The 27804-nt window shown below is 60.2% G+C and overlaps 1 protein-coding gene and 2 long non-coding RNA genes across 4 annotated transcripts in view; 1 reads left to right on the plus strand and 2 right to left on the minus strand.

Annotated features, from left to right (window-relative positions):
* The window catches only part of POU6F1 (POU class 6 homeobox 1), a 27839-nt gene extending 1018 nt beyond the window's left edge, over positions 1–26821 (plus strand). Inside the window, exons 2-17 of one of the 2 annotated variants that reach the window (XM_056321868.1) lie at positions 345–411; positions 1259–1521; positions 3094–3195; positions 3912–4038; positions 6708–6792; positions 12896–13002; positions 15894–15990; positions 16748–16946; positions 19056–19177; positions 19648–19873; positions 20518–20753; positions 21142–21270; positions 21428–21643; positions 23682–23820; positions 24198–24372; positions 25799–26821. In XM_056321868.1, coding sequence (XP_056177843.1) covers positions 15937–15990; positions 16748–16946; positions 19056–19177; positions 19648–19873; positions 20518–20753; positions 21142–21270; positions 21428–21643; positions 23682–23820; positions 24198–24372; positions 25799–26144 — 1842 coding nt within the window. In that variant the 5' untranslated portion in view covers positions 345–411; positions 1259–1521; positions 3094–3195; ... (2 more) ...; positions 12896–13002; positions 15894–15936 and the 3' untranslated portion in view covers positions 26145–26821. Of the gene's footprint in view, positions 1–344; positions 412–1258; positions 1522–3093; positions 3196–3911; positions 4039–6707; positions 6793–7923; positions 12575–12895; positions 13003–15893; positions 15991–16747; positions 16947–19055; positions 19178–19647; positions 19874–20517; positions 20754–21141; positions 21271–21427; positions 21644–23681; positions 23821–24197; positions 24373–25798 lie in introns of those variants that run through there. The other variant, XM_056321869.1, reaches the window with a different exon arrangement.
* On the minus strand, positions 19702–20864 carry LOC130141170 (uncharacterized). Its single transcript, XR_008818997.1, has 3 exons — positions 20725–20864; positions 20291–20390; positions 19702–19831 (listed from the first exon to the last, which is right to left on the minus strand). It is a non-coding gene; the product is annotated as an uncharacterized LOC130141170 (long non-coding RNA).
* On the minus strand, positions 21722–23718 carry LOC130141169 (uncharacterized). The gene is made up of 3 exons (XR_008818996.1): positions 22600–23718; positions 22436–22476; positions 21722–22394 (listed from the first exon to the last, which is right to left on the minus strand). It is a non-coding gene; the product is annotated as an uncharacterized LOC130141169 (long non-coding RNA).
* Positions 26822–27804: the final 983 nt, after the last annotated feature.

Here is a 27804-nt window from a genome sequence, read left to right on the forward strand (position 1 = left end):
TGGCAGGTGCCTGCATTTCTCGGGGTTGTTCTCCCCCTTCCCACCCCCCCACCCCCAGTTTCCCTTCATCCAGCAGCACAGGAGAGATTGAGGGAAATAAAACCTCCTCTTTGATTCAAGTGCTTTTTTTGCCTCGTATTTATACAAATATTAGGCAAATCTGTGTTTGCAAGAGCAGGTGCTCCCCACTCTTACACCAGCCCTGTTCAACAAAGCTGGGGTGTCTACAGCTGCTTAAAAACATTGTGGGGTTCAAGGAGGAGCGTGAGGCTTCTCCTGACAGTCTTAAATGAATTTGGGGTGAGTTACGGGGCCTTAAATACTGTTATAAAAATCTGTTGCAGGTGTCACCCGCTGCAGCTCTATCTGCCGGCAGAAGGTGCAGTTGGAGGTCCGGAGCTGTGCCTAAAGGTATGATGCAGTCCGGTGGTTCTATCCGTAAAGTCATGTTTAAAAAAAATAATGTATATGTATGGCACTGAAAAGAGCACAATAAAGGTTCCCCCTTACAACGTAAAACCCCCCTCCCCCCTTTTTTTTTGTGCATGTGATTTTGATAAACTTTCTGGCTGCATTTTGGCCAGAGTTTGAGGGTACAACTCTTTCAAGCTCATTTTCAGGCATCTCAATCAACAGTATCATTGTTCTCTTCCCTATTTAAGTGAACTTCTCATGAATAATGTACCGGCTGCCTGATGAATATGCACGTTGGCTGGTGTGCCTGGGAGGGCTTCATCAATAATTCATGCCTAGAAAATGTTCTTCACCTTGCTGCACAGGAACCATTAAAAAAAAAATATTTACCCTTTAAAGTGGGAGAGAAGATGGGTGGGAGTCTGCCCACAGAGATGTGGAGTGAGGTAGGGTGTAAAGTGTGGTGACAGTAAGAAAAGCGGGGATGCACCTCCCGGGGGGGGGAAGGTGGTGTCTGAGGCGGTGACCCCTGATTCTTCACAAACCCCAACCTGCAAAGCCCTGGAGCTTGCCGGCACTGCTCGGGGTTAAGCCTGTTCAACACCACCTGGCTTCAGACCCTGGTTTGTTCTAACAAACGGCCCTTTTCCCACTTTTTCCACTCTGCTGTTATCGTTACACAGAAAACTTCCTTGTAAAGGAAGAGTGGAAACGCTCTGTGAGGCGGCAAAGGCGAGCAGAAAGTGTTTCATGCAGTGGAGCCAGGCTCTCCAGAAGGCACCTGCTTTCAAATCCCTTGGGACTGTTTTTATTTGTATTTTTATTGCTGATTACCTCCTTTAAGGGCCTCTTGGGACCCCGTGATTGAAAAAAAACCACCCTCCAGTGAACGTCAAAAGCTCTGAAAAATCGGCTCACGTGTCATCTTGCGGCCCCCCAAAATGGAACCTGGAAAAGTGGAGGCAGTTTCTGGACGCCTGGCTGGGCGCCAGCGGACTTTGCTTCTCACGCTGGGCGCTTCTGAAAGGCAAAAGGGGGACAGTCTGCAAAGAGCCCGGTGACACACAAACCAGATAAAAGCGTCAACGGCAGAGCCTGCGTTCTCGGGTGAGTGAAGGGCCCACGCTGCAAGTCCTTATTCATACAAGACGGAGTTATTTAACCCTGACCAGAAGCGGAGCTGGCCAGGATTATACCCATTCTTTGCTACTTAACGTAGCAAAAATAAAGTAGCGGTAAAAATTCAGCTGATAGCGCTGGTCTTGCAAGCAGGGACGTGTTGGTGAAACTTTACTCATGTGAGTAATCACCATCGAGAGGCACTTTGAGGCAGTGAGCACCCTGTGGGTGTAGGGCTATAATCAATTGCATAAAAGTAATGAGTAAGCAGTTGTTAATGACTGGATTGATACCTTCCACCTAGGGAAAACAGTCTCCTTCCTTCTCCCACCACCAAAACAGGCAGTTCCGTCGTTGGCTTTGCCAGAATGGGATTTCACCCGGTGCTACAGAGTGGCCTGAAAAATCCCACAGAAATTTTAAAGCCTGTTTGCAGCTTGAAAGGGGAAAAGCCAGGCTGGTTCTATCGCAGCACCAACAAAACCAGTGTTAAATCTCCGTGCAGCCTTTACACAGCACGTACTTAAGCTCAGGTTCAGGGAAGTTTGTGAGCCACCGGAGTTGCTTTGCAGCATGGAAGCCAAAATAAAGTCCTGGCTTGCTTTTTGGGGCACTTTCAGCCATTTAAGTTCTTGAAACAGCTGGAATAAGCTGGTTTGTGGCATATATGTCTTGCAGGGCTGGAAACCTTTCTGTAGCAAATCAGATGTGCCAGGAACCACAGGGTCAGGTGCAAACCCTCCTCTGACCCGTCGCTGCGTGTGATTAGAGCAGCCAAGTCAGCAAAAGAAGCGGTGGACAAGAAAGCTGCAATATTAATTTGGTCACCTACCAAGAGTTCTCATCGGCAGAGCAAGCTCTGGAACAAAGGACACATTCTTGCAGTCAGCATTTTAGTTTTGCCAGCTATTCCTGTCAAACAGTTAATTAAATCCCCCTCCCCTTCCAAATAAGCTATTTTCCTGAAGAAAAAAAAAAAAGCTTTTCAGCACTCATAAAATCAATTCCTCTTCAAGAAAAATTAAAATGCACAGTGCACCCTTTTCCCCATATGCATTATATTAACCAGTATGCCAATGTATGTAAATGAGGCTGAAATTCAACTAGATGGAAGTATTTAAATATTCATAATCACAGTACAGCATATGCAAACCAGGCTCTCAGCAGAATTGCGCTGCAGTCTCCAATAACAGCTGTACTCGGGCAAAGATGCTTTAACATCTCTAATTCGATTATTAATGAAAATGTGGTCAGCGCTGGCTGCATATTTGTTAATATTCGTGCCTCAGCGTTAACCCCTGCCAGGCGTTAAGCACTGGCTTAATTCCTGTTGAATCAGAGCGCGGGCTGCGGCGGTCGGTGCTAATCGGCACTGAATATTATCATATTAAGTTGGGACGCAGCGGCTAGGCTAGTCTAAGTGACGTTAAGTCAAGAAACCTTTCTGTGCAGGCAGGAGAGGACGTGGGATGGATTTAGAAGAACCTCACGTGGTATTTGCACTTCTTAATTGTTGGTTTGTTGGGTTTTGGGTTTGTGTTTTTTTTTTTTTTTTCACAGGGATGCCAGTTACATCCCTGCTAATGTATATATTCACTCACGGCTGATGGAAGAGCGCTGTGGGAGCAGGTTGTGAATATCTCATCATGAACTCTGAAAGAGGTGTGTTGTGAGGCAAGGATTTCAATTAATCCATGAGCTTTTGCCACAAAGATGGGTGGTGCAGTTCTTTCCAGCTAACAGGGATGGGAAAGAAGTAAAAATAATTTGGCTTTATCAAGCCGTGCTTGTTTTTAAGAAGTGCCAATAACTGAGATGTCACGGTAGAGTTTTTGTCCTTGCCGCCCCCCCCGCCCCCCGCTCTCTTTTTTTTTCCTGCCAGGAGATAAGAAGGAAGTTACAATTTTAAAATTGTAAAAAGACACAGAATGCAAGATAATAATATGCTCCGCTTCCTTTCTTTTTAATGATTCCAAACAAGCTATAATTGGTCTGTAAGTTGGCCTGAAAAGCTGCAGAATTGCACCTGTGCTTCTAATGAGCTTTGCAATTACAGAAATAGTTTTCTTCCTCCTTTTAATTACGTATTGACAAGGTTAAAGTTGCACCTGAGTTGCCTTTATGGTGCTGATTTCCTCATTCCTTCGCCTAATCCACAAAAAAAAGTCCCTCCGAGCTGACAGACAGATCCCCGGGACTGATTCATGAGCGGCATTTCTCGCACAAGTCTGTGTGATCGCTCCTGGAAATTAAAATTACCGACAGGGTTCAGAGAGGCTCTGGTAGGTTCTCCCCTCTCGGAGACACCCAGAAGCAAATCCCATCCTCATCTCGTGAACTATTATGGTCTGTTTCTTGCTTGCCCCCCCCTCCACTAGAGCAGCCCTGCCGCCTGCCAGCTTGACGCTCAAACTTTGCACCGTGGGTGAGCCAGCCGGAGTTGTGGGCAGCCGTTATCCCGGTTTATCCCCGTTATCCCTGCAGGAAGGCGCCGCTGGGGGCGAGGTGGGTGCCAGCAGCTACGTGCAGCCTCATTTTTGGCACCCCGCGGGGGTCCCGAGGTCCTGGATGTGCTGGTGAGGGAGCAGAATAAACCGAATTTTCGAGGCGTGGGGTCAACGGCCCCCCAGATTTGAGCCCGAAGGAGGGCAGGAGCCTGTGGCTCCACTCACCCCAGGGCCGTGCAGCCCCCCAGGCTCGGATGAGACCCCGGTGCGGGACTGGGATGCCGGCTGGCGTGCGGAGCTCAGCCTCCTGCATATTATGCTGGGAGGCTGGATCTGGAGCTAATGCTATGCCGGGAAGATGGAGCGTCTTGAATTATTACTGTGGCTTCCCCGGGCGCTGCTCCCGCCCAGGCCCCTGCCTCCAGCTCCCGCGTTAAAGACTCGGGATGGGTTTTGGGATGGTTTTGGGGATGGTTTGAGCACTTCAGGAAAGCCCCCAGCCCGGGCAGGTAGCGGGTTGGGCACCGGGGCTCTGTCTTAAGCTGCAGCCCCGGAGGAAAGTGGATAACGGGGAGGGGGGTGAAGGGGAACAAATTGAATCCTTTGTGCTGCCCCGGGGTGGTTCACGTTAATGTGATGATTAATGTATTAATTTATGATGATGAAATGCTGTATTAGGGTTTTGATGAGCCGGCTCGGAGCTGGGGTCAGGAAGGCTTCTCCAGGGGTGATCTTGTGGGGTGCAGAGCCAGGGGCTCCCCCCAGCACCTACTGCGGCAAACTGGGGGCACAGCTGCTTGGGGTCTGCAAAGGGTGACCCCAAAGCTAGGGGGCTGCTGCTGGGAATGGGGCTGGGGGGGGGCTTCGGGTTTTAGGAAAGTCAGGTATTTAACAGGGCTGGGGGTTTGGAGACGTTGGAGGGGGAAGGCTGGGGGTTTCAGGGGTCCTCGGCACTTCGGGGTCTGGGACGGGGTGCGTCTGGGTTTTGGGGGACCAGAGTCCTGTGGAGGTTTGGGATGGGGGGCGGGGGGCTCTGGCTTTTGGAAGGGGTTTGGCTCCAGTGTTTGGCTTTTGGGAGTTTCTGGGTGTGCAGGATGGGATTTGAGGATCTCTGGGATTTCAGCTCCCAGTTTGGGGCGGGGGCTTCCAGTTTGGGGGGGGGGTTCTGGGTTTGGGAGCGCTCTGGATTGGAGATGCCCTGGGCTGGGAGGTCTCCAGGTTGGGGGGTGCTCCTGTTATAGGGGGCTTCAGGCTGGGTGCGCCTCCAGTTTGAGGGGGGTCTGGGCTGAAGTGAGTCTGGGGGAACTTCAGGCTTGGGGTGCTCTTGTTTTGGGGACTTTGGGGAAGCTCTGAGCTGGGGGGGGGGGCAGGTCTGGTTTGGGGGAGTCACAGGCAGTGGAGCTCTGACTGCGGGTCTCAGGGCTGGAGGGCACTTTGGTTTTGGGTCTGGGGGCTTGAGGGAAGTCTGGTTGCAGGACCTTTGGGCTGAGAGCTCCGATTTTGGGGGTCTGGAGGGCGCCCTGGTTTTGGGGGTCTGGGGAGCTTTGACTTTGGGGGTCTTGGGGCTGGAGGTGGCTCTGGTTTCAGGGTCTGGGGGGGCTGTGGGCTAGGGGCTGCAGGGGGGTCTAATTTGGGGATCCTGGAGCTGGGGAACTCAGATTTGGGGGTCTTGGGGCTGGAGGGGGCTCTGGTTTGTGTGCCGGAGGCTGGAGGAACTTGGCTTGGGAGGCTGGAGGGGGGGCGTCTGATTCGGGGGGCTGGGGGTTCTCAGGTTTTGGGGTCTCAGGGCTGGAGGTGTGTCAGGGCAGGGGGTCTGGCTTTGGGGTCTGGATGTCTGGTTCAGGGGGCTGGGGGTTCTCAGGTTTTAGGGTTCAGGGCTGGAGGGGGGGGTCGGGGGGGTGTCTCTGGCTTCGGGGTCTGGGTGTGCCTAGTTCAGGGGGCTGGGGGCTCAGCTTTTGGGCCCGGGGGGGGGGGTGTCTTTGGGGCTGGGTGTGTGTGTTTGGCTTTGGGGTCTGGGTGTCTCTGATTCGGGGGGCTGGGGGGTCTCAGGATTTGGGGTCTCAGGGCTGGAGGGGGTCGGGGTGGGGGCTCTGGCTTTGGGGGGTGGAGTGTGCCTAGTTTGGGGGGCTGAGGGCTCAGCTTTTGGGGTGGGGGCGTGTCTGGCTTTGGGGTCTGGGTGTTCTCAGGCTTTGGGGTCTCAGTGCTGAAGGGGGGGGCGGGGTGGGGGCTCTGGCTTCGGGGTCTGGGTGTCTCCGATTCGGGGGGCTGGGGGGTCTCGGGGCTGAAGGGGGGGGCGGGGCGGGGGTGCTGGCTTTGGGGTCTGGGTGCCCCTGGTTCGGGGGGCTGGGGGCTCAGCTCTAGGGGCCGGGGGGGGGTCTCCGGGGCCGGGGGGGTCCGTGCGCCCCCGGCGGCCGCGTGCAGCGCGGCAGCCCCGCGGATGCGGCAAAGGCCTGCGCATAAATTATGTTCATGACGCAGCAGCTAAAAAATCCCCCCGGAGGAGCAAAAATACAACCCCCCCCACCCCAGCCCCACGGCGAAAACCCACCCCCCACCCACCCCTCAAAAAAAAAATCCCCCCACCCCCCCTTTCCCCGGGCACCGGGGGTCCCGCCGCCGCTCCCCGCCTCCCGCCCCCCCCCCCCCCCCCCCCCCCCCATCGCCTCCCTCCCCTTTGTGCCGCCGCCGCCGCCGCTGTGAGATGAATTTTTAATTATTCTCCGGCAGAGGGAAGGCGCGGAGCGGCGCGGAGCAGCGCGACCCCCGCCCCCCCACCCCCCACCCCCGGCGAGCGCCCAGCCCCGGCGGCGCGGTGAGTGCGGGGCCGGAGCGGGGCCGGGGCCGGGCGGGGGGCGGCGGGCCCGCGCGGTGAATATGCAATGCAGTAATTAGCATAATTTATATATTTATGATAAAGAGTGATGGGGGGGGAACTGGCGCGGAGGGGGGAAAACGGCGGAGAGCGGGGTGCAGCGTTGGGGGGGGGTGATAAAAGCAGATTTGGGGGGAATCGGGATTGTGGGGGGCATCGGGATTTAGGGGGGGTAGTGGGGTTTGGAGAGGGGGTGGGAATTAGGGGGAACTGGGGACCCTGCACGCTAAGAGTGGGGATGCAAAGCGGGGGCGGTGAAGGTGTGATTGGGGGGCACCGGAATATGGGGGGGGGGGGGTAGGTAGGATTAGGGGGTGCCAAGGGAGAGCTAGGCGAGGTGGGGTCCCTGGGGGGACCCCGGGGCTGGAAGTGAGTGGAAAAGGGGGAGGAGGGGGCTGGTGAGCCCCGGGGCAGGGAAAGGGGGTGGGGGGCTGCCCTGGGGAGAGCTGGGGGGGGGGGGGGGGAGGGCAGGAGAAATTTGGGGCTGTGGGAGATGGCTGTTGGGGTGCAGGAGAGGAGCAACAGGGCTGGGGATGAGCAGTGCTGGGGGGGCAGGAGAGGAGGAGAGTGGTGGGGTCCTGCCGGGGGAGGGCAGAGGGACCCCCGGGGTGGAGGAGGGGGCAGTGGCCATGCCCTTGGGGTGCGGGGGCCAGGGGGGCAGGTGCCCGGCAGGGGTTTGGGTGCCCAGGGGGTGAGCAGAGCCCGGGGGGGGGGGGCGGGGGCAGCTGCTGCAGCTGAGGGGTGGGTGGAGAGTAGGACTGGGGGGGGTACCAGGGCATTTTGGGGTGCTCCAGCACAGTGTGGGGCAGGGCACCGGGGTGCTGGAAGGGGCTAGGGGGGCTGTGCAGCCCTGCAGGGGGGGGGCACTGCCCCGGGGACAGCCCCCACGGCCACCCTGAGCCCCTGGGTTTGCATTTTGGGGTGGGGGGGACCCTGCCGGCGGGCTGCAGAGCCCCGGCAGCACAGGGGATGGGGGGGACGGAGCGGGGTACAGTGCATCGCGACCACCCTGCGGGTGTGTTCGCTCCATCCCCACGGTGGGGGGGAGGAGAGGGGCTGCCCCCCCTGCTTAGACCTGTCCCCGGCACCTGCAGCCGCGACCATCTCAGGGTCAGGCATCGTCTTCAGCCGACCAGCTCTGCTTTAAAAGCCGCTGAAGGGGTCCCCCTGTGTCCCCCCAGTTGCTTTTCATGTCACCGGAGGCTTACTGGGGGGGGCCAGTGCCCCCCCAAACTGACCGTGATGTCCCTCCAAGATGTCCTGGGCCCTCGAGGTGGCATCCAGTCCCGGGGTGCTGGCAGGACAGGGATCGATGCGCCGGGCGCTGTTTTGGGGGAGACAGATGGGAGCTCCGAGCGCACCCGCTTGGGAGATCCAAAATCTGCTCCTGGTTTTGCCACGTTCCTCTGGCATGACCTTGGGAGGTGAACTTAATCCCATCATCTCCTCTTGTCTGGTGGAGTGGGAACAGAAATACTTTCCCATCTCTCCGGCAGAAAGGAGCGGATTCCTGGGAAGTCACCGTAAGCTGATCCGGCTGCTCCGGGTGCAGGGCACGGCACAGCAGCGGCAGGATGAGCCCCGCCGGGGTTTGCGTGGCAGGCAGCGGAGAGGGGGACCCCATCACCCCTGGCTGGGCACGGTTTGATTCGGGATAAAGCTTTTGCCCCCCAAAACCATAATGAAGATGAAGGGATTCAATGGAGGCCGCGCAGCCCAGCGGGAGCAGAGCGGGACGCAGCACGCTGCTCTCCCGGGCGTCTTCCCACTCATGAGAAAACCGTGGCCGGGAGAAAAATGTTTCTCTTTAATGGCACAGAGAGGACTGTGCAGATAATGGAGTTAAACCACCGAACTGGCAGGAAAGCCTGGTCAACTGGTTTGGGGTTTTCCCCCTTTTTTCAAGCAGGTTTTGGGACCCTCCGCCGGGTATTTCCTCTCCCTTGCCCGGGCAGCAGATGCTCTGATGGAGCGATTAGAAGTTCCCCAGTTATTTCTGCTGGGATCAGGGTGCTGGAGGGGCTGTGCCTGCACCCAGGCTCATCCCTGGCAGCTTTACGCAGGCTGGGGCCACAGGGATGCCACCAGCCTCTCCATCTCCTGCTCCTGTGTCATTTACGTCTCTCCAGCGGGATAATCCAGGCTGGGAAGCACCTGCTACGTGGCAGCAGCCCCATTTTCTCCACCGATGCAGATTCCCAAGCCGGCTCCTTCCCTGGCAGGCTCCCCAGGGCCACGCATCTGGGCTCGATGTAGCCCCTCGGTTTGCTTGATGAGCTTTATGGTCGCCCCGGGCGGCCCTGGCTCTGCCTCTTCGCTGGTGTTGGAAGGTGTGTTGGGCCAGTAGATGAGTTTTCCCAGACTCTCCTTTGGGATTTGGCTGCCCCAGCCCTGGCACGGGGTTTTCCAGGCATGAATTTGACACAACAGTGGATGAGGAACGCTGGGGAGCTGCCATGTCTCCTCCAAAAAGCCTCCCATTGGAAAAAAAAAAAACAAAACCAACCTGTCTTAAAAAAGATTTCACTGTCCTGCGGGTGCGGATGCTGCCAGCTTTCCTTTACAGCCCCGATCTTCAGGAATTTTACAGCTGGCTGCGAGGCGGCGCTCAGCAAGGCTCTGCATCCCTGTCGGCATCCCGTGCCCGGACCCGAAGCCCTGCCCTGGTACCATGCTGGGGGTTTGGTGCAGGGCCAAAAGAATGGAGGAGAAATGGAGTAGAAATTAGATGTACATCGTTTTGCTGCTTGGCGGAAAGGTTTTGATTTGGAGGTCAAGGCTGGCCAGTTCGGCTTCTGTCCTGCCAGAAGAAAATTCCTGGTTTTCTTTTTCCTCCTGGCGCACAGCAGGTGAGCGTGGGTGCAGGGATGCTCGCCCGGGGACACGGGTCTCTGTTGGGGACAGAGGGTTTTGAGACCTGCTGGCAGAGAGGTGTCACGTCTCATCCCCTGCCTCAGTTTCCCCATCGCTAAACACAGTAAAATCTTAAAAAGTGATAACGTTTAGAAGGGTAAGGAGGCGTTTTAAGAGGAAAACTGATTTGTGAGGAGGGAAAAAAATGGTGCAGACCGCTGGGGTCCAGGTCTCTACCACTGTGACACCTGGAAATACACTTTGAACGAGAACTCCCGCTGGCAGCAGTGTTTTGAGCCAGGATCTTTGTGGTGAAAAAAAAACCATGTGAGCTGGCAAGACGGCGGCAAGGGATGTTTGGGGCTGCGTCGTTACCGTAACGCTGCATTTCCAGGGACTGGGACTTGGAGCTGCCTCCTGTGCATGGGGGAGGCTGTGCCGGGGGTGTCCGTGCTCCTGCCTGCACCGTGAGAGCGTGCAAAGCCACTGTGGGGCAGGGACCGTGCACATGTGAGTGTGCAAAGCCACTGTGGGGCAGGGACCGTGCACATGTGAGTGTGCAAAGCCACCGCGGGGCAGGGACCGTGCACATGTGAGTGTGCAAAGCCACCGCGGGGCAGGGACCGTGCACCGTGCGAGCGTGCAAAGCCACCGCGGGGCCGTGTAAGAGTCGGTCCAAAGAGAACAGTATTGTCTCAACATTGCCAACAGCGACTTGGAGATGGACCGTGGTCCTCATGGACACCCAGACACAAAGACCCTGGGAAGGAGAGCTGCACGGTACGAGGAGTACCCAGCAACCTGGGGCTGGAAGGAACGATTACAATAAGGCCGCGTAACCGTTGTCCAGAAGATGGATCACAACCGTGGTCATAACAACGAACCAGAAAACATAAACTTCAGGTGAACTTTCTTCATTATAATACAAGCCCACACCTCCTGGTCTGAAGCCACCCGTCTCTAAGGCAAACCACGCCTCGGGCACTCTTCTTTGGACACGCTGGTAACCTGGCTGGAGAAGGTGGAGACTGGCAACAGTCCATGGGCCAGAGGAGGAGCAAGGCGTGTTCCTTGGTATAAAGGATGGCTCCTTAGAAACCCGACTTTGGAGATCTTCCCCACCAAGGATCACAACGATCGGAAGGACCGGCGGGACGCTGCCTGGACCTGGGACTGTAGGGACGCCTTGGACCCGTGGTGGTAGCTATAATCCTCTTTTCTTTTGACTTTATCTTTTCTTCACTTTCTGTCTTTCTACCTATCGCACGCCGCTTTATGGGCGAACAATACATGGTGCTGCTTGATTGAAGCATAACCCCTTGGCGTGGTCGCCTTGACTTTTGCGCTTTGAGATCATAGTTAACAAACCATCGTGAGTCCACTGAGGGGACTGTGACAGGCAGGGACCGTGCACCGTGCGAACGTGCAAAGTCACCGCGAGGCGGGGACCATGCACATGTGAGCATGCAAAGCCACCACGGGGCAGGGACCGTGCACCGTGCCAGCGTGCAAAGCCACCGCGGGGCAGGGACCATGCACATGTGAGCGTGCAAAGCCACCGCGGGGCAGGGACCGTGCACATGTGAGCGTGCAAAGCCACCGCGGGGCAGGGACCGTGCACATGTGAGCGTGCAAAGCCACCGCGGGGCAGGGACCGTGCACATGTGAGCGTGCAAAGCCACCGCAGGGCAGGGACCGTGCACATGTGAGCGTGCAAAGCCACCGCGGGGCAGGGACCGTGCACACGTGAGCGTGCAAAGCCACCGCGGGGCAGGGACCGTGCACACGTGAGCGTGCAAAGCCACCGCGGGGCAGGGACCGTGCACACGTGAGCGTGCAAAGCCACCGCAGGGCAGGGACCGTGCACATGTGAGTGTGCAAAGCCACCACGGGGCAGGGACCGGTGTCTTCGCGCCAGCTCTCAAGGCTCATCTACCTGAAGCTGGTGTCCACTTCTGGCGCCGTTAAACTCCTCAGCCTGGGATCGGGGTGTCCATCCAAAGGAGTTAATCCAGGATAATGACGGCGAGTAATTAGCGAGCTGTAGCCCTGTCCAAAATGTCTTCTGTGCAGAGTGGGTTTAATTAACCTCGTAGCGTTTCTCACCTGTGGCAAGTTTGTTCAAACTTCGATTTCCACCCACTTGGGATCCAAGTGGCTACATCTCTGACTCATCAACACTTGTAATTAACACGGCAATTATATTCACAGTGAGACTCGGAGCATCTTAAATTATCCTTCCCTTTATCCCCATCATCTTCTTTTTTTTTTTTTTTTCTCCTTTTAAATATTATTATTATTTTGTGCATTTCATTTCCTTGCTGCCATCTGTTGCGAAATGGCTGTCTTCTTGCTGTGTGCACTTCACACCACCATCTGGACAAATTATTTGTCCCATTAATTGCAAAAAAAAAAAAAAAAAAAAAAAAAAAAGTGTGAAGAAATGAAATGAAATGGTACTGCCGACCTGCCGAACGTCTGCTACGGGAGAAGCAGCCCACTCGGAAATCCATAGCACGCCACCAAACTGAATCGAGCCTGACATTATGAAATGTCTGTTTAATCGTCTAGCGCATTAATTGGTCTCTTTGCACGGCACCAAGAAGAAAAAAAATTGCCAAAAAAAATTTCTTTTCTATCTTCCCCCTGGGACAAGCCTGAATGGATCTACAGGGAGATAAATGCAGTGGGGGGAGCGGGGGGGTCGTGCCCCCTTCAGCCCCTCGCCGCTCCGGGATGAATCCGCGGTTCTGCGAGAGGCTCTTTACAGATGGGGACGGATAACGGCGAGGTCGGGTGGTGGCAGCGGCTCCTTCGGTCACCAAACTCGGGGGCTCCGAGAAGAGCTGCCCCGTGCGTTGACGTTTGGGTACGGTGGGCTTTGGGGGCAGCTCGCTGATGGGGCTGGGGTCACCTTTTCCCAACTTTTCCCAACTTTTCCCAACTTTTCCCAACTTTTCCCAACTTTTCCCAACTTTTCCCAACTTTTCCCAACTTTTCCCAACTTTTCCCAATGCTCCTCTGCCTTTTGGCTGTGATGAGGAGGGAGGAGAACCCGGCTGCGAGGCTGGTGATGCCTTGGGGTTGTCCCCTCTCGCCCAGGGCTGGCGTGGCTCCTCGTGGCTTGCGGGGAGCGTGGGAGCAGGCAGAGCTCGGCACCGAGGCAGCTCCCGGTTTTCTTTCCCTGCAGCCTAAACCCGGAGCGGTGCATCCCCGCGGCCGGCCCCGAGGAGCAGGACGCAGCAGCCAGCCCCGTCTCCTGCCAGGAGCGTCCTTTCACCCCGGAGCAAACCGTGAGTGAGTAGCTGCCCCCTCTCCCCACTGCAGCCTCTGCGATCCCACGGGATTTCAGCGCCCGCTCCGCTCTCCTGTGCCTGCGTGGGTGGTGTTGGATGTGTCTGTGCAGGATCGGGCCCTCGGCCATCCCTCCCCGTCCAGCTGTGGGCACTCTGCCCTCGCCTGCCACTTTGGGATCCCGCTTTGGGATTCCCTGAGGCTGCCTTTTGTACACACCGCTCGTTATTTATTATCTGCGGTGCAGCGACACTTTGGGGTCCCAGCAGCGACGGGCTGTTCCCTTTGCCAGCCGCTTGTCCCAGCCCTCCCCCGTCCCGGGCTCTGCCAGGCTCAGCCCAGGGATTCACACAGGACACGAACCAGCGAGGGCTTTTAGAGCAGCCAGCGACTGGTTTCCAGTAGCCGCTGCGAATTTTTAAACCTGGCCTTAGCTTCAGAGCAGGCAAACACCTTGGGATGCCGGTGCATCCCACGGTGGGATCCCACTTGGGGCTCGGCTGCCCGCTCCGACGAAGATCCCTACGTGACAGGTGTAGGGGGGAGCCGGGGGGGGGTCCTGGGCCGGCAGGGAGGTGGTGGGATGAGAGCAGGAAGCTTTCCCACCTCTTCCAGGTGCAGGAAAAAGCTGCTGTGAAACACTGGGGGGAGGATGCTCGTTCGCAGAGCCCCCAGGGGCTGCTCTGCTGTGCCAGGATCCGCCGCGCCAGCGTGGTCTGGCGATGCCGAGGGAAGATAAAGTGGCACATAGCAACTACCTGGAGCAGCGGGATCGTTCCCCATGGGGTGAATTCAGCAGGACGCAGGGTCAGAGCCCCCGCTGTGCCCCCAGAGACCCTCCCCATTGCCAGCTGCTCTCCGGAGAAGTTCACGAGGCTCCTCTGGAGCGTCTCGCTTCCCTTGCTCGCTCTTCTTGCAGCGGGACACTTCGCACCCCTGGTTTGCTGCTTTTGCCCCTTGCAGGCAGCACAGAGATCCCTTGCTCCGGCTTCCTCGCCGTTTGCCAGGCTCTGGCTGCTGGAGAGCTCATTAACTTTTAATAACGCCAGCTGCCAGTGTAAGCCACTCGCTTGTCCCTTGCTCTGGTCTCTGTTGCACTAGAATAAATTGTTAATTAAACTGTGCACCGGCATCCCAAGGTGTTTGCCTGCTCTGAAGCTAAGGCCAGGTTTAAAAATTCGCAGCGGCTACTGGAAACCAGTCGCTGGCTGCTCTAAAAGCCCTCGCTGGTTCGTGTCCTGCGTGAATCCCTGGGCTGAGCCTGGCAGAGCCCGGGACGGGGGAGAGCTGGGACAAGCGGCTGGCAAAGGGAACAGCCCGTCGCTGCTGGGACCCCAAAGTGTCGCTGCACCGCAGATAATAAATAACGAGCGGTGTGTACAAAAGGCAGCCTCAGGGAATCAGATGCTCAGCCCCTGTTGAGTTTCAAATGAGAATTTGGCTCTTAATTCAATTTAGGCCCCTTTGGATCAACAGGATCCTAATAACTATGTTTACTAATTGCATACAAATGCCAGCTCTGGCTCAGGATACGCTCGGTGGCCTCAGCAGGAGCCTGTGGCTTCTGAAATGCAGAGAAACGATAAAGGGCTCATCAGACGGTGCCAGGGGATGTTTCCTGGATCCTGGAAGTGCCTCCCGGGCTGACGTGACGGGCCGATGTATCACCGTGGAGCAGAGCGGCAGGGGATGCCTGCACTGCAGATTCCCTGGCAGATGTAAAAACCGAAGGATGAGCTACGCTAAGGCGAATTTGGGGCTGAAATTCCCTTTTGGATGAGGCACAAGCCTGGGGAGGCTCTGCCCCGGCTCTGTTTAACACGCTCGGATTAGCAGAGCTTGCCGGGGGCTGAGCGGGCTGGTCCATGTGATGCCAGCGTCCCTCGGGGGGCAGAGACAGGATCAGGCCCAGGGCAGGGGGTGGGGGGCAGCCGAGCTGTAGGGGAGCCGATGCTGCCGGGGGTTTTGGCACCCCTCGGGCTGGGAGAGCTGGGGTCTGGCTGCACCTAGTGGCGTCGGCGTGCCTCCAGGCTCCCCGGCAGTGGCACAAACAAGGACACCTTCGCACTTGCATTGAGTAATTTTGAATGTCATCCAGGCTGGCTGGTTAAATGCATCCCTGAGACGTTCCTAATAAAAAATTCATAAGCCTCTTATAAAGGCAATTACGCTGCTGCAAGGTAGCGAGGGGACAATACGTGACCAAATGAGTTAACGAAGGGCGTTGGAAGAGGAAGAGTCGCCTTCCAACAGGTGGGCCAAGCCCCTTCCCTCCGTGAACTGCTCGTTTTCCAGCTTAACGAAGTACCCCCAGAAGTGGGGTCCCCTCAGGAAGGAGCAAATTGACTCTCGTGCTTCTCACAGGCAGCTCAGGGGCACGGGGGGGTCGCGGGGAGCCTTTGAGGACCTGCTCAGGGCGCAGAGAGGAGGCACGGGCGGTTACACGTGGTCCCTGCCTGGATTTTAGGTTTTTTTAAAGCTGGCTGTAGGAGCGGCATCCTCGTCTCCCAAAAGGAGAGAGGAGGGGGAAGGTCTCAGCCCTTGCAATGACCCTTCCCTTGCTCCGCTGCTTCTATATTTGATGCTGATCCAACACGTTACGCTGCCCCGTGTCCGTGAGCTCTTTGCCAGGAGGTGATGGGAGGTACCCGAGCCCCCCCCGGGAGGAGCTGCATCCCCAGGGCGCAGGGGGGGTGGGCGTTAGCAAGCCCAGCGCTGCCCCGAATCGCACCCGGGGCCGGCACGGAGCGGGAGAGCCGGCTGGTAGAGCCAGGGAGGAGTAGGGAGGTGGTGGGACAGACCAGGTGTCCTCTGCACCCCGAGTCGAGCCAGCGTGTGACCCCGGAGCTGCTGGCTTGGGTTGGTGACGGACCCTCCCTTATCCCCCCTGGCAGCATGTGGAAGCTCTGAGCCCACTCCCACCTTTGCCGGGACGCCATGGACACGGAAGCGGTGCAGCCCCAGGAGGCCTTGCTGACCGTCAACGAGCAGGTACAGGCACTGCCGACCCCGGCCCCCCCGCGCCCCTTCGCACCCCACAGCCCGGGGGGCCACCGGGTGGGCAGCTGGCGTTTGGAGCCTGGCTCCGTGCCCCGGCATGGGGTGAAAAACCATCTCGTTCCTGCCCCACGACCCCCCCCTCCCCCCGGCGTTTGCCCCCACGCATGGCCACGCAGATGTTCAGCCCCATCTCTGGGAGCTCGGCTGCCCCATTTTGGGGGTTTTTGATGATGAAAAGGGGGCGCAAGGTCCCCGTCCCACTGCCTGCCAGGGCGCTTCGCTCGCGGTTTGGCACGGGGCAGCGGGAGGAGGCGCGCGTGCCTCTGCCCATCGCTCCCCCCATCACCCTGATATGGGGCGCTGGGGGGGGTCGCGGGGGGTCGCCTGGCCCCGGGTCAGACCCATGGGGCTGTACGTCGGTGCTGGCTCCAGTGCTGCCGATAACGGGGTGCCGGCTCCGCTGGGGGTGCCGCAGCCACGTTTTACCTGCTGAAGACGCCGTCCCCGATGCCCGTGGTGGGGGTAGCGTAGCAGAGCCCACAAGCTGCTGATTAACTAAAGCAGCGAGGCGCTGGGGGGGCTGCGAGACCCCCATCCATCCCTCCTGGAGGGGACGGGGTGGGCTCTGCTTGGTCTGAAGGGTCGCCCTAAGCCGTGGGGCTGGGGGAGCTCCTGGGTTGCGGGTGGGGGGCACCGCTGGGGGCTGGGGGACCCGCAGCTGACGGGACGTTTTGGGGCGCGTTTGCAGGTTATTGTCATGTCCAGCCACGAAACCATCCGAGTGCTGGAGGTCGGCGTGGACGCCCCGCTGCCGGCCGAGGAGGACCGGAAAGCCTTGGAGATGCCACCGGGGGAGGTAGCACGGGGCTCACCGGGGGAGACCGGCCCCCCGGGCAGAGAGGACATCCCACCCAGCACCCAGAGCTCCTGCAGCGGGGAGGCGGCCGGTAAGACCCCTTCCTTCCCCGGGGCTCCTTCGTTCCCTGGGCTGCTCCTGCTCCGTCCATCCTTGCGGGCAAAGTTTGGCTCCGGAGTTGGGTTGGAGCCAGCAGGACCAAGCTGCGCCCATGGGTGCAGGCAGAGCGCCGGAGCAGCCCCGTGCCGCGGTGGGTTTAGGAGCCAGCAAAACCAGTTCCTTCTCTGGGAGCTGGTGGGAAAAGCGTCCTGCAGCGAGGGCAGCCCTCACACACGTGCTTAGGGGACGTGGTGGTGCTGGGGGGCTCGGCTTCCCACATGCAGCTGGGGCTTGGGGCTCCTCTCCCCCTTGCCCCGGGGGGCCCCGGGGTGCTGAGCCGGTGCCTCCCTTCCTACAGCTCTGGAAATCAACTTCTGGGTAGATCCCACTCTATTCCTCGCTGCTTTTTGCCCGGCACCCCAATCCTGCGGGTCCATCCTGAATCCGCCTGCCCACGCCCGTGTCCCCTCTCCTGCCACTCTTGGGCTTTATTTATTAACGGGACTTTGTTCTGGGTGTCACCTCCATGCTGTATCTCACCAGATCCCCGGCTTTTTGCCCAAAAAAAACCCCAAACCAAACAGGCGGGACTGCAGCTTGTTTGAGGCCGGTTGGTAAGAGGAGGTGGCGAGCACCCCTCGGCGCGGGGGGATGCTCTGATCCCCCTGATCAGACTGGAGGGGACCAAAAGCTCGGCTTTTATGCCAAACCCATCGGGCCTGGCAGCATCGCCGCCCTGTGGCACGGTCTTTGCAATTTGGGAAGTGCTGGGTGTTATCTGGGCTTGGGTTTGGTAGGAATTTTTTTTTTTTTTTTTTTTTTAAAAGGCTTTTTTAAATTTTGCAGACCTGTAGTTATTTCTGGGCAAGGAACCAAACCCAAGAAGTGCCTGGCTCTTAGCTAAGAAAAGTATTTATTTGGTAAAAGGGGTTTTTTAGTGCCAAAGGAAAAGGCAGGAAAAGGGTGTTTTTCTTTTTACAAAAATAGAAGAGGATTAAGTGGATTTTATACTTGAGGGTTGCCATTATTAGAAGTTGAGCAGAATAAATACAGGAGGTTGCTCAAAAAACAAGTAGGTCTTTTGCAAGTAATAAATATGGATTAGGAGGAAGGTTTCCTCTTACTCCAATGTTCGTGATAACTAAGAAATACGAATATATTCTGTGAATTTGGGTGGGGGCTTGAAGGACGCCAGAAGCAGCTCAGCCCACGGCCCCCCCGTGCTGGGCGCTGGCCGCTGGGATCGGGGACCCTTCCCTTTCCAGCTCCCCCACCCCGGGTGAGCAGTTCAGGGGCTGACACCGCCTTAATTGCTGCTAATTTTGGAGCCGGCAGCTGGCGAAGGAAAGTGCCTCCTGCCAGATCTGCCACCCCCGAGAGGCACACGCAGCCCAGCAGACCCCGATATGCCCCCTCAACCCCACTATCTGCCGCGCTCGCTCCTCCCCGAATCACCCAAACTTCCCCCCACTTTGCCCCCTCCCCAAACCGTCCCATGGGAAGCCCCCCAGCGCCCTTCTTCTGCATCCCCTAACCTGGGCAGCCCCCCTGCCCTGGGGGACGTGGAGCGCTGCTCCCGAGGGTGCCCCAGGCTGGGCGAGGGTGCCCCAGGCTGGGCGAGGGTGCCCCACGCTGGGTGACGATGCCCCATGAAGGGTGAGGGTGCCCCAGGCTGGGTGTGGGTGCCCCACACTGGGCGAGGGTGCCCCAGGCTGGGCGAGGGTGCCCCACGCTGGTTGAGGGTGCCCCAGGCTGGGCGAGGGTGTCCCACGCTGGTTGAGGGTGCCCCACGCTGGGTGACGATGCCCCATGAAGGGTGAGGGTGCCCCAGGCTGGGTGTGGGTGCCCCACACTGGGCGAGGGTGCCCCAGGCTGGGCGAGGGTGCCCCACGAAGGGTGGCGATGCGTCAGGCTGGGTGACGATGCCCCACACTGGGTGAGGGTGCCCCACGCTGGGTTTCACGCCAGCTCCATGGGGCTGCAGCTCCCACCTGTGGGAGGGTGTTGGTTTCCTGGGTGCCCCCCCCAGCCCTGTCCTTTCCCAGCTGCTCTGGCTCAGCCGGCAGCATCTCTCCAACGCGTCTCCTCTGCCCTTCCCCAGGCAAAGCCAAACCGGCGGCCGGAGCGTCCCCCAGCACCGTCCCCTCCGGGGGCTCCTTCAGCCACGCCACGAGCCAGCAGCCGCAGCCCCTGGCCCCGCTGGCCGTGCAAGCCACCCCGCAGGTAACTACCCACAGCGGCGGAGCGGGACGGGCGAGGGGGGGAGAGGGCTGGGGTTGGCGGGGCAGGGGGGGACACGGGGGACAAGGTGGGGACCCCCGGGGAGGCGTCCGCTGGCTGTAGGTGACCCCTGAGGGCAGAGGCGGCCGCTCGCGGCATGGGGTGCAGGAGCTGCACCCCGAACCGCGGTGGTTTCCCTCTGCTTGGCGCCCTCGCCACGGGGCCTTGCGCCGCCGAGGTGCTGCCAGAGACGCGTCGGGTGGATTGTGAGGAAGGGGGGGATCCCCCCGCCCCGTCTCCCCACGGAGAGGGGGCTCCGCCGAGCTGGGAACCCAGCTGCTGAGATGGGAGGGACCCCCGGGCCGCCCGGCCGCTGGGTCTGCGCACCCCTTTAACAAAGACTTATGCCCCGCTGATGCTGTCTGCAGTGGCGTTGATTTTTGTTCTTTTTTAAATCTTGTTTACTTTTGCAGGTCTTGACTCAGGAAAACTTAGCAACAGTTGTGACAGGAGTAATGGTTCCAGCAGGGACAGTTACTCAACCTCTTCTTATCCCCATCAGTATTGCAGGTCAAGTGGCAGGTCAGCAGGGGCTGGCTGTGTGGACATTTCCTACAGCAACGGTCGCTGCCCTTCCCGGATTGACGGCTGCTTCTCCTACAGGGGGAATTTTCAAACCACCTATAGCCAATTTGCAAGGTAACCGGCCCCCTTCTGCTTTGCAGCCTCCTTAATCCATCCCCCCCACTCCCCACCCCCCCAGCTCCAGAGGACACCGCAGTGGGGTTGGATTCCGGGGATTTGCTGGCGGCTCCCCCAGCACGGAAGGTGCCAGGAGCCTGGGGAGGAAGGGGAGGGCAGGGGGAGGATGGTGACGGGGAGGAAGGCAGCGCGCAGGGCTGGGGTGTGAGGTCCAGGACAGATTTGGGGCTCCGGGTGCGGCACCTCGTTGCGGGGGCTGAGGTTCTGCAAGGAAGGGGGGGGACCTGTGGGCTGGGTGCCCCCTGCGATGCCGGGGGTCCCTGACAGAGGGGATCGTCTCTTGAGAGGGGAGGGGCCCGTCCCAGGAGTAATTGGCAGATGGGGCGATGGCGGGACCCCGGAGGCGCCCCTTACCCTCTGCGGGTGGGCGCAGCACCCCAGCTGGGCAGGATGAGTCCTGCTGTAGCGGAGGGGCTCGGCTCTCCTGGCGCACGGAGCTGGGGGGGGGCTTTCACTGTGGTGACACAAGCGCAGGGAGGTGAAGCACCTTCGGGAAGGTGGGGGGGACACCGAGCTCAGGGTCACCCCGGCGCCCTCGTCCTCCCCCCAGCTCACGCTCTCTCCGTCTCTTCGCTCCGCAGCCGCCGCCGTACTGAACACCACCATCCAAGCGCCGGTGCCGCCTGCCCAGCCGCTGCAGGCTGCGGTCCAGCCCCGGCCCCCCCTCCAGCCCCCCGCTGTCTTCCCCGCCGTGCCCGGCCAGCCCCCCATCCTGCCACAGCCCCCCGCAGCGCCCGCGCCGCCCGTGGCCAAGGCGGTAGAGACGCAGACCCAGATCACCGTCCAACCTGCCGGATTTGCCTTTAACCCTGGCATAGTAAGGAGCCTGGCAGCCCGCGGTGTGGAGTTTGGCACCTGCTCCCCCTCTTTTGGTGGCTTTCGTGGCCACAGGGAGCCGCGAGGAGTCGTGCATCCGCGGGGATGGCGCACCCTGCTTCAGCCGTCGTCTGCCGGGGGACGGTGCAAGATCCTGGCCTCAGTTTCCCCATCCGCGACGAGCCAGCGAGCCGGCGGCTTTGCTTTAGGCAAAATCTAAAGGACGGATTTAACGGATAGAAGGACCTCGAGGCACCGGATCCCACCGCGGCGGCGAGGCAGGGGTCACCCTGCCGCGGGGAAGGGGGTGGCCGGCCGCGCGCGGGGGGGGGCGCGGTGGCCCGGGGTGCCACCCGCGTCTCTGAGCCCCGGCTTTCGGTTCTCTGCAGATCGGCGCTGCTTCGCTGGGGGGGCAAACGCAGCTCCTCGGCTCCTTGGCAGCCGCCCCCGTGATCGCAAACACCATCTCCGGCATGCAGGGCATCACGGGCCAGATCCTGACCAACGCCCAGGGCCAGGTACCGCAGGGGGGGACACACCTGCCCTTCCCAGCCCCCCGCTGGCTGCCCCCGCGGGGCTGTTTCTCCTGAGGGACTCCGCCGGTGTGCCCCCCACCCTGGGGAAGGGGGTTCGCAGGGTGCACCCCCCCCAGCCCTGGCTGTCCTCCCTTCCCAGGTGATCGGGACCCTGCCGTGGGTGGTGAGCCCCCCCGGCGTGGCGGCCAGCCCTGCCCCGGCCACGCTGCCGGCCCAGAACCTGCAGGTGCAGACGGTGACGCCGCAGCTGCTGCTCAATGCCCAGGGCCAGGTCATCGCCACGCTGGCCGGCAGTGCCATCCAGGCGGCCACCAGCAAGAAAACCGGCACCCCCGAGCCCCCCCCCAAGAACGAGGTGAGCGATGGGCACGGGGCCGGTGGCCACATGGCTGCAGGGCTGGCGGCATCCCTGGCTGAGTGGCTCGGGGAGCGCTGAACGGCTTTGGGACCTGGCCACGTCACTCTGGGGGGACGTGAGCATCTTTGGGACCTGGCCATGTCACTCTGGGGGGACGTGAGCATCTCTGGGACCTGGCCACGTCACTCTGGGGGGACATGAGCATCTTTGGGACCTGGCCACGTCACTCTGGGGGGATGTGAGCATCTTTGGGACCTGGCCACGTCACTCTGGGGGGACGTGAGCATCTTTGGGACCTGGCCATGTCACTCTGGGGGGACATGAGCATCTTTGGGACCTGCCCACGTCACTTTGGGAGCATGTGAGTGGCTTTGGCACCCAGCCACATCAGTTTGGGAGGACATGAGCATCTCTGGGACCTGGCCACGTGGCTTTGGGACCTGGCCACATGGGTTTGGGAGCATGTGAGCATCTTTGGGACCCGGCCATGTCACTCTGGGGGGACATGAGCATCTTTGGGACCTGGCCATGTCACTCTGGGGGGACGTGAGCATCTTTGGGACCCGGCCACATCACTCTGGGGGGACATGAGCATCTCTGGGACCTGGCCATGTGGCTTTGGGACCTGGCCACATGGGTTTGGGAACATGTGAGCATCTTTGGGACCTGGCCACGTCACTCTGGGGGGACATGAGCATCTTTGGGACCTGGCCACGTCACTCTGGGGGGACGTGAGCATCTTTGGGAGCTGGCCACGTGGCTTTGGGAACACGTGAGCATCTTTGGGACCCGGCCATGTCACTCTGGGGGGACGTGAGCATCTTTGGGACCTGCCCACGTCACTTTGGGAGCATGTGAGTGGCTTTGGCACCCAGCCACATCAGTTTGGGAGGACATGAGCATCTCTGGGACCTGGCCACATGGGTTTGGGAACACGTGAGCATCTTTGGGACCTGGCCACGTCACTCTGGGGGGACGTGAGCATCTTTGGGACCTGGCCATGTCACTCTGGGGGGACATGAGCATCTTTGGGACCTGGCCACGTCACTCTGGGGGGACATGAGCATCTTTGGGACCCGGCCACGTCACTTTGGGGGGACATGAGCAGCTTTTGTGGCTTTGGGAACACGTGAGTGGCTTTGGGACCCGGCCACATCAGTTTGGGAGGCTGTGAGCATCTCTGGGACCTGGCCACATGGGTTTGGGAACACGTGAGCATCTTTGGGACCCGGCCACGTCACTTTGGGGGGACATGAGCAGCTTTTGTGGCTTTGGGAACATGTGAGTGGCTTTGGGACCCGGCCACATCAGTTTGGGAGGCTGTGAGCATCTCTGGGACCCAGCCGCATGGCTTTGGGAGCACATGAGCATCTCTGGGGCCTGGCAGTGTGGTTTGGAACCCAACCGTGTCACTTTGGGATGTGGCCACATTGCTCTCAAAGCATGTGAGCGTCTTTGGGACCTGGTCAACGTTGTGTTGGGGGGACATGAGCATTCCTGGGACCTGGACGCTGCTCTGGAAGCACAAGGGTGTCTTTGGGACCCGGCTGTGTTGCTCTGGGACCCAACCATGTCACTTTGGGAGGACGTGAGCACCTTTGGGACGCAGACAAGTGGCTCTGGGGACCAACCACGTTGCTTTGGGAGCCCGTGAGCATCTTTGGGATGTGGCCTCTCGTGCCCCACGGTGCTGCCCCATGGGGCATCCTGCACTTTGTGCCCACCAGTGTCCCAGCCGGGATGGGACGTGACCACGGCTCACCTTGGCGTGAGCAGAGGTGCTGGTCACCCCCAACCCGGAGTGGTGGGACGCCCCAAACCCAGTACAGAATTGTCACAGCCCCGTTCCCAGCGTGGAGCTGGGTGGCTTCCAGCGTCATCCCCCCCCCCCCGGTCCCAGCCTGTCTCGCCTGCCCTGTCAGCAGAAGCTGCACGGTGGTCTCCTGCGGGAGCCGGTGGGCAGGGAGCAGCCCGGCCGTGGCGCCGGAGGAGGGGACCCCCACTCTGGGGGTGCTGACCCTCCCTTCTGCCCCAGGTCCAGCCCATCCAGCCGGCCCCGGCACTGTCCCAGCCGGCCGTGGTGATGGCAAACCCTGCCCCGGCGGCGAAGGCTTCCTCCGCGCCCGTCCCCATCACCTGCTCCGAGACCCCCACCGTCAGCCAGCTGGTCTCCAGTGAGTCACAGTGGGGGATACTGGGGGGATCCCAGGGACTGGGATCCCCTGGGATAGGGAGAGGTTGCTGGGGATACTGGGGGGTCCCGGGGACTGGGATCCCCTGGGATAGGGAGAGGTTGCTGGGGATACTGGGGGGTCCCGGGGACTGGGATCCCCTGGGATGGCGAGAGGTTGCTGGGGATACTGGGGGGTCCCAGGGACTGGGATCCCCTGGGAATGGGGAACACACAGCCAGACTCTGCATCCATGGGGGTGAGCGCTGGCCCCCAGCCTTCGTTATGGAGCCTAACGAAGGAGATGCTTGTTAGGGGGGGTGGGGCGGGGGGGGGCTCCGTGGCCATTTCACGGCAGCCCCCGCATCCCTCCACCGGCAGAGCCCCCGGCTCCCAACAGCAGCACGGAGGAGGACGGGATTAACCTGGAGGAGATCCGGGAGTTCGCCAAGAACTTCAAGATCCGTCGCTTGTCCCTCGGCCTGACGCAGACGCAGGTGGGGCAGGCGCTGACGGCCACCGAGGGACCTGCCTACAGCCAGTCGGCCATCTGCAGGTACGGGGGGCCGGGGGGGGGCCGGGGCGGCCGCGTCCTGCGGAGGGACTGGGGAGAGGAGCAGAAGCGGAGGAAGGGAGTGAAGGTGGGGAGAAAGGAGGAAAAGGAGAGAAAGGAGAAATGGAGAAAGGGAGGGAAGTTGGAGGGTGGGGAGGAGGAAAATTGGGAGAAAAGAGGAAAAGGAGAGAAAGGAAAATGGGAGGAAAGGGAGGAGGTTGGGGAGAAGGAGGAAAATTGGGGAAAAGGAGAGAAGGGAGAATTGGAGAAGGAGAGGAAAATGGGAGGAAAGGGAGGACATTGGGGAGACAGTGGAAAATTGGGAGAAAGGAGGAAAAGGAGAGAAAGAACTGGAGAAGGGGAGCAAAGTTGGAGGGTGGGGAGGAGGAAAATTGGGAGAAAAGAGGAAAAGGAGAGAAAGGAAAATGGGAGGAAAGGGAGGAGGTTGGGGAGAAGGAGGGAAATTGGAAGAGAAGAGGAAAAGGAGAAAGAGGAGGACTGGAGAAAGGGAGGAAACTGGGAGGAAAGGGAGGAGATTGGGGAGAAGGAGGGAAATCAGGCGAAAGGAGGAAAAGGAGAGAAAGGAGAATTGGAGAAGGGGAGGAAAATGGGGGGAAAGGGAGGACATCGGGGAGAAGGAGGAAAATTGGGAGAAAGGAGGAAAAGGAGGGAAAGGAGAACTGGAGAAGGGGAGCGAAGTTGGAGGGTGGGGAGGAGGAAAAAATGGGAGGAAAGAGGAAAAGAGGAAAGGGAGGAGATTGGGGAGAAGGAGGGAAATCAGGCGAAAGGAGGAAAAGGAGAGAAAGGAGAATTGGAGAAGGGGAGGAAAATGGGAGGAAAGGGAGTTTGGGGAGAAGGAGGGAAATCAGGTGAAAGGAGGAAAAGGAGAGAAAGGAGAATTGGAGAAGGGGAGGAAAATGGGAGGAAAGGGAGGAGGTTGGGGAGAAGGAGGGAAATTGAGAGAAAGGAGGAGAAGCAGAGAAATGGAGAAAGGGAGGGAAGCTGGAGGAAACAGGAGGTTGGGGAGGAGGAAAATTGGGAGAAAAGAGGAAAAGGAGAGAAAGGAAAATGGGAGAAAGGGAGGAGGTTGGGGAGAAGGAGGAAAATTGGAAGAGAAGAGGAAAGGGAGGAGGTTGGGGAGAAGGAGGAAAATGGGAGGAAAAGAGGAAAATTAGACAAAAGAAAAATTAGGGAAAGGGGGGGAAATGAAATACGGAGAAAAGGAAGCAAAATGGAGAACAGGAGAACTAGAGGAAGGGAAGAAGATGGGAGAAAAGGAGGGTGGGCGGCATCGCTGCCCCCAAAGCCCCACACATCATCGCTCCCTGCCATGGTCCCGTCGGTGCCCCCAGCCCCGTCCCAGCGTGTCCCCCCGCGGTGTGCCCCCATCCTGGCCGCATCCCTGCGGATTTCACCGTGTCCGCTGCAGGTTCGAGAAGCTGGACATCACCCCCAAGAGCGCCCAGAAGCTGAAGCCGGTGCTGGAGAAGTGGCTGAGCGAAGCTGAGCTCCGTAACCAAGAGGGGCAGCAAAACCTGATGGAATTCGTGGGGGGGGAACCCTCCAAGAAGCGGAAGCGCCGCACGTCCTTCACCCCCCAGGCCATCGAGGCGCTCAACGCCTACTTCGAGAAGAACGCCTTGCCCACCGGCCAGGAGATCACCGAGATCGCCAAGGAGCTCAACTACGACCGCGAAGTCGTCCGCGTCTGGTTCTGCAACCGCCGGCAGACCCTCAAAAACACCAGTAAACTCAACGTCTTTCAGATCCCCTAAACTGGGGAGGGGGACGGGGTCATCCCCCCCCCCCCCCCCCCCCCCCGCCGCCATTGCCCACCCCGACCTCCTGCCATCAGCACTTTTGCCACCGACTTGGTCCCCCAGCCCCACGGCGGGGGCTGGGGTCTCCACCACCCCACCGTGCCCGTAAGGTGTGTCCGTGTGTCCGTCCCCCTTTCCTCCACATCACACATGACCTAAGCGTGTTCGCGTCGGATGTCAGGCCTGCCTCATGCCTCCTGCCTGTAACGTGCGTGGTGACGGACCCCCTGCCTGCACGCGCCGCCTCTCCTGCCCCCCCAATGTCATCCCCTTCCCCAGAAAAAGGTGATTTTCATTTTTTGGCCGTTTTCCCGTGTTTCTGAGGTAGCGTCGTGGCTCGCTAGGGGTGAGCCCCGGTTTAATTTCACCCCCACCCCCCGTTTGATTTCGGCGGTCCCCTGCCTCACAGTGGGCTTCTCGGTGTGACCCCCACCCCAGCCACGGGGACATCACCACGGGTGGTGGCTGGGGACTTCACCAGGGTTTGGTTGAGGGTTTTCGGGGGGGCAACCCCCGTAACAGAGGCAGCACCCCTTCCCTGCCTCCCCCCACCCCGAGCCCGGGGGCCAGGTGGGTTGGGGGGCTCCATCTCTCGCCCCCTTCTCGCCCGGGGAGCGGTGGGGAGAGGTGACAGCTGGAGGGGGGGAGGTTCGGGGGGACGGGGAGGGGGCGCCAGGTCCCGCTGAGGACACGGCAGACTGATGCACTTGATGTAGTGGTGTGAAATAAACAGTATTTTTCTTTTTTCTTTTCCTTTCCACTTTTTTCCGGCGGAGGGGAGGGAATTGGGAGGGAGGGGGATGTCGCTGCGCTGCTGTGGCTTCCCATGCCACCAGTTTTCAGGGGAGCGGCTGCGAGGATGGCACTGGGCCGGCGTCATTCCTTCCATCCCCCCTGCAGCGCTGGGAAGGAGAAAAGCACCCCCCGTCCCCCACCCCCCGCTGCCGGCTGAGCCCCGCGCAACTCAGCGCACGCATGAGCCGGAGCCGGGACTCGAACCGGGATTCTGGAGGAGGCGCAGCGCGGCCCCGAGCGCCCCACGCCGTGCCGCTCAGGCCCCGCCCCCCGGCCAATCCCCGCGCCGCGTACCCGGCGCGAAGCTCTCCATTGGCTGCCGCCCGCCGCGCGTCACCCGGCGGCCCGCGGCTCCCATTGGCTGGGCGCGGCGGCGGGGCGGGGCCAGCTCCCCGCTGGCGGCGGGGGCGGGGGGCCCGCGGTGCCGCCGCCTCCATCTTGCGGGGGCCGCGGCCCGGGGCCCTCGGCGGGGCGGGAGCGGGAGCGGCGGGGCCGGGGCCGGGGGGGGCTCCGGGGGGGGGCTCGGCGGGTGCAGCCCCTCGGGGAGGCGGCCCTGGGGGTACAGCGGGGCCGCGGGCAGCCCCTGGCGGGGTTTGGCCTTTGAGGGGGGGCCTGGAGCCAGGGAGGCCCCGCGGGGGGCGGCAGGGCCCGGGGGGGGGTGTGTGTGTGTCCCCGAGGGGGGCGGCCCCGTGAGGGGGTGCAGGGGTCCCCTGGGGGTGCAGCCCCGCGGGGAAGGGTCAGTAGGGCCCGGAGCCCCCCGGGGGTGGAGGCCCTTAGTGGGGGGGCTGAGGGGTTTGGGGGGCCCCGGCGGGTGAGGCCC

This window comes from Falco biarmicus, chromosome 19 (genome assembly GCF_023638135.1).
Source record: "Falco biarmicus isolate bFalBia1 chromosome 19, bFalBia1.pri, whole genome shotgun sequence".
Taxonomy (NCBI): domain Eukaryota; kingdom Metazoa; phylum Chordata; class Aves; order Falconiformes; family Falconidae; genus Falco; species Falco biarmicus.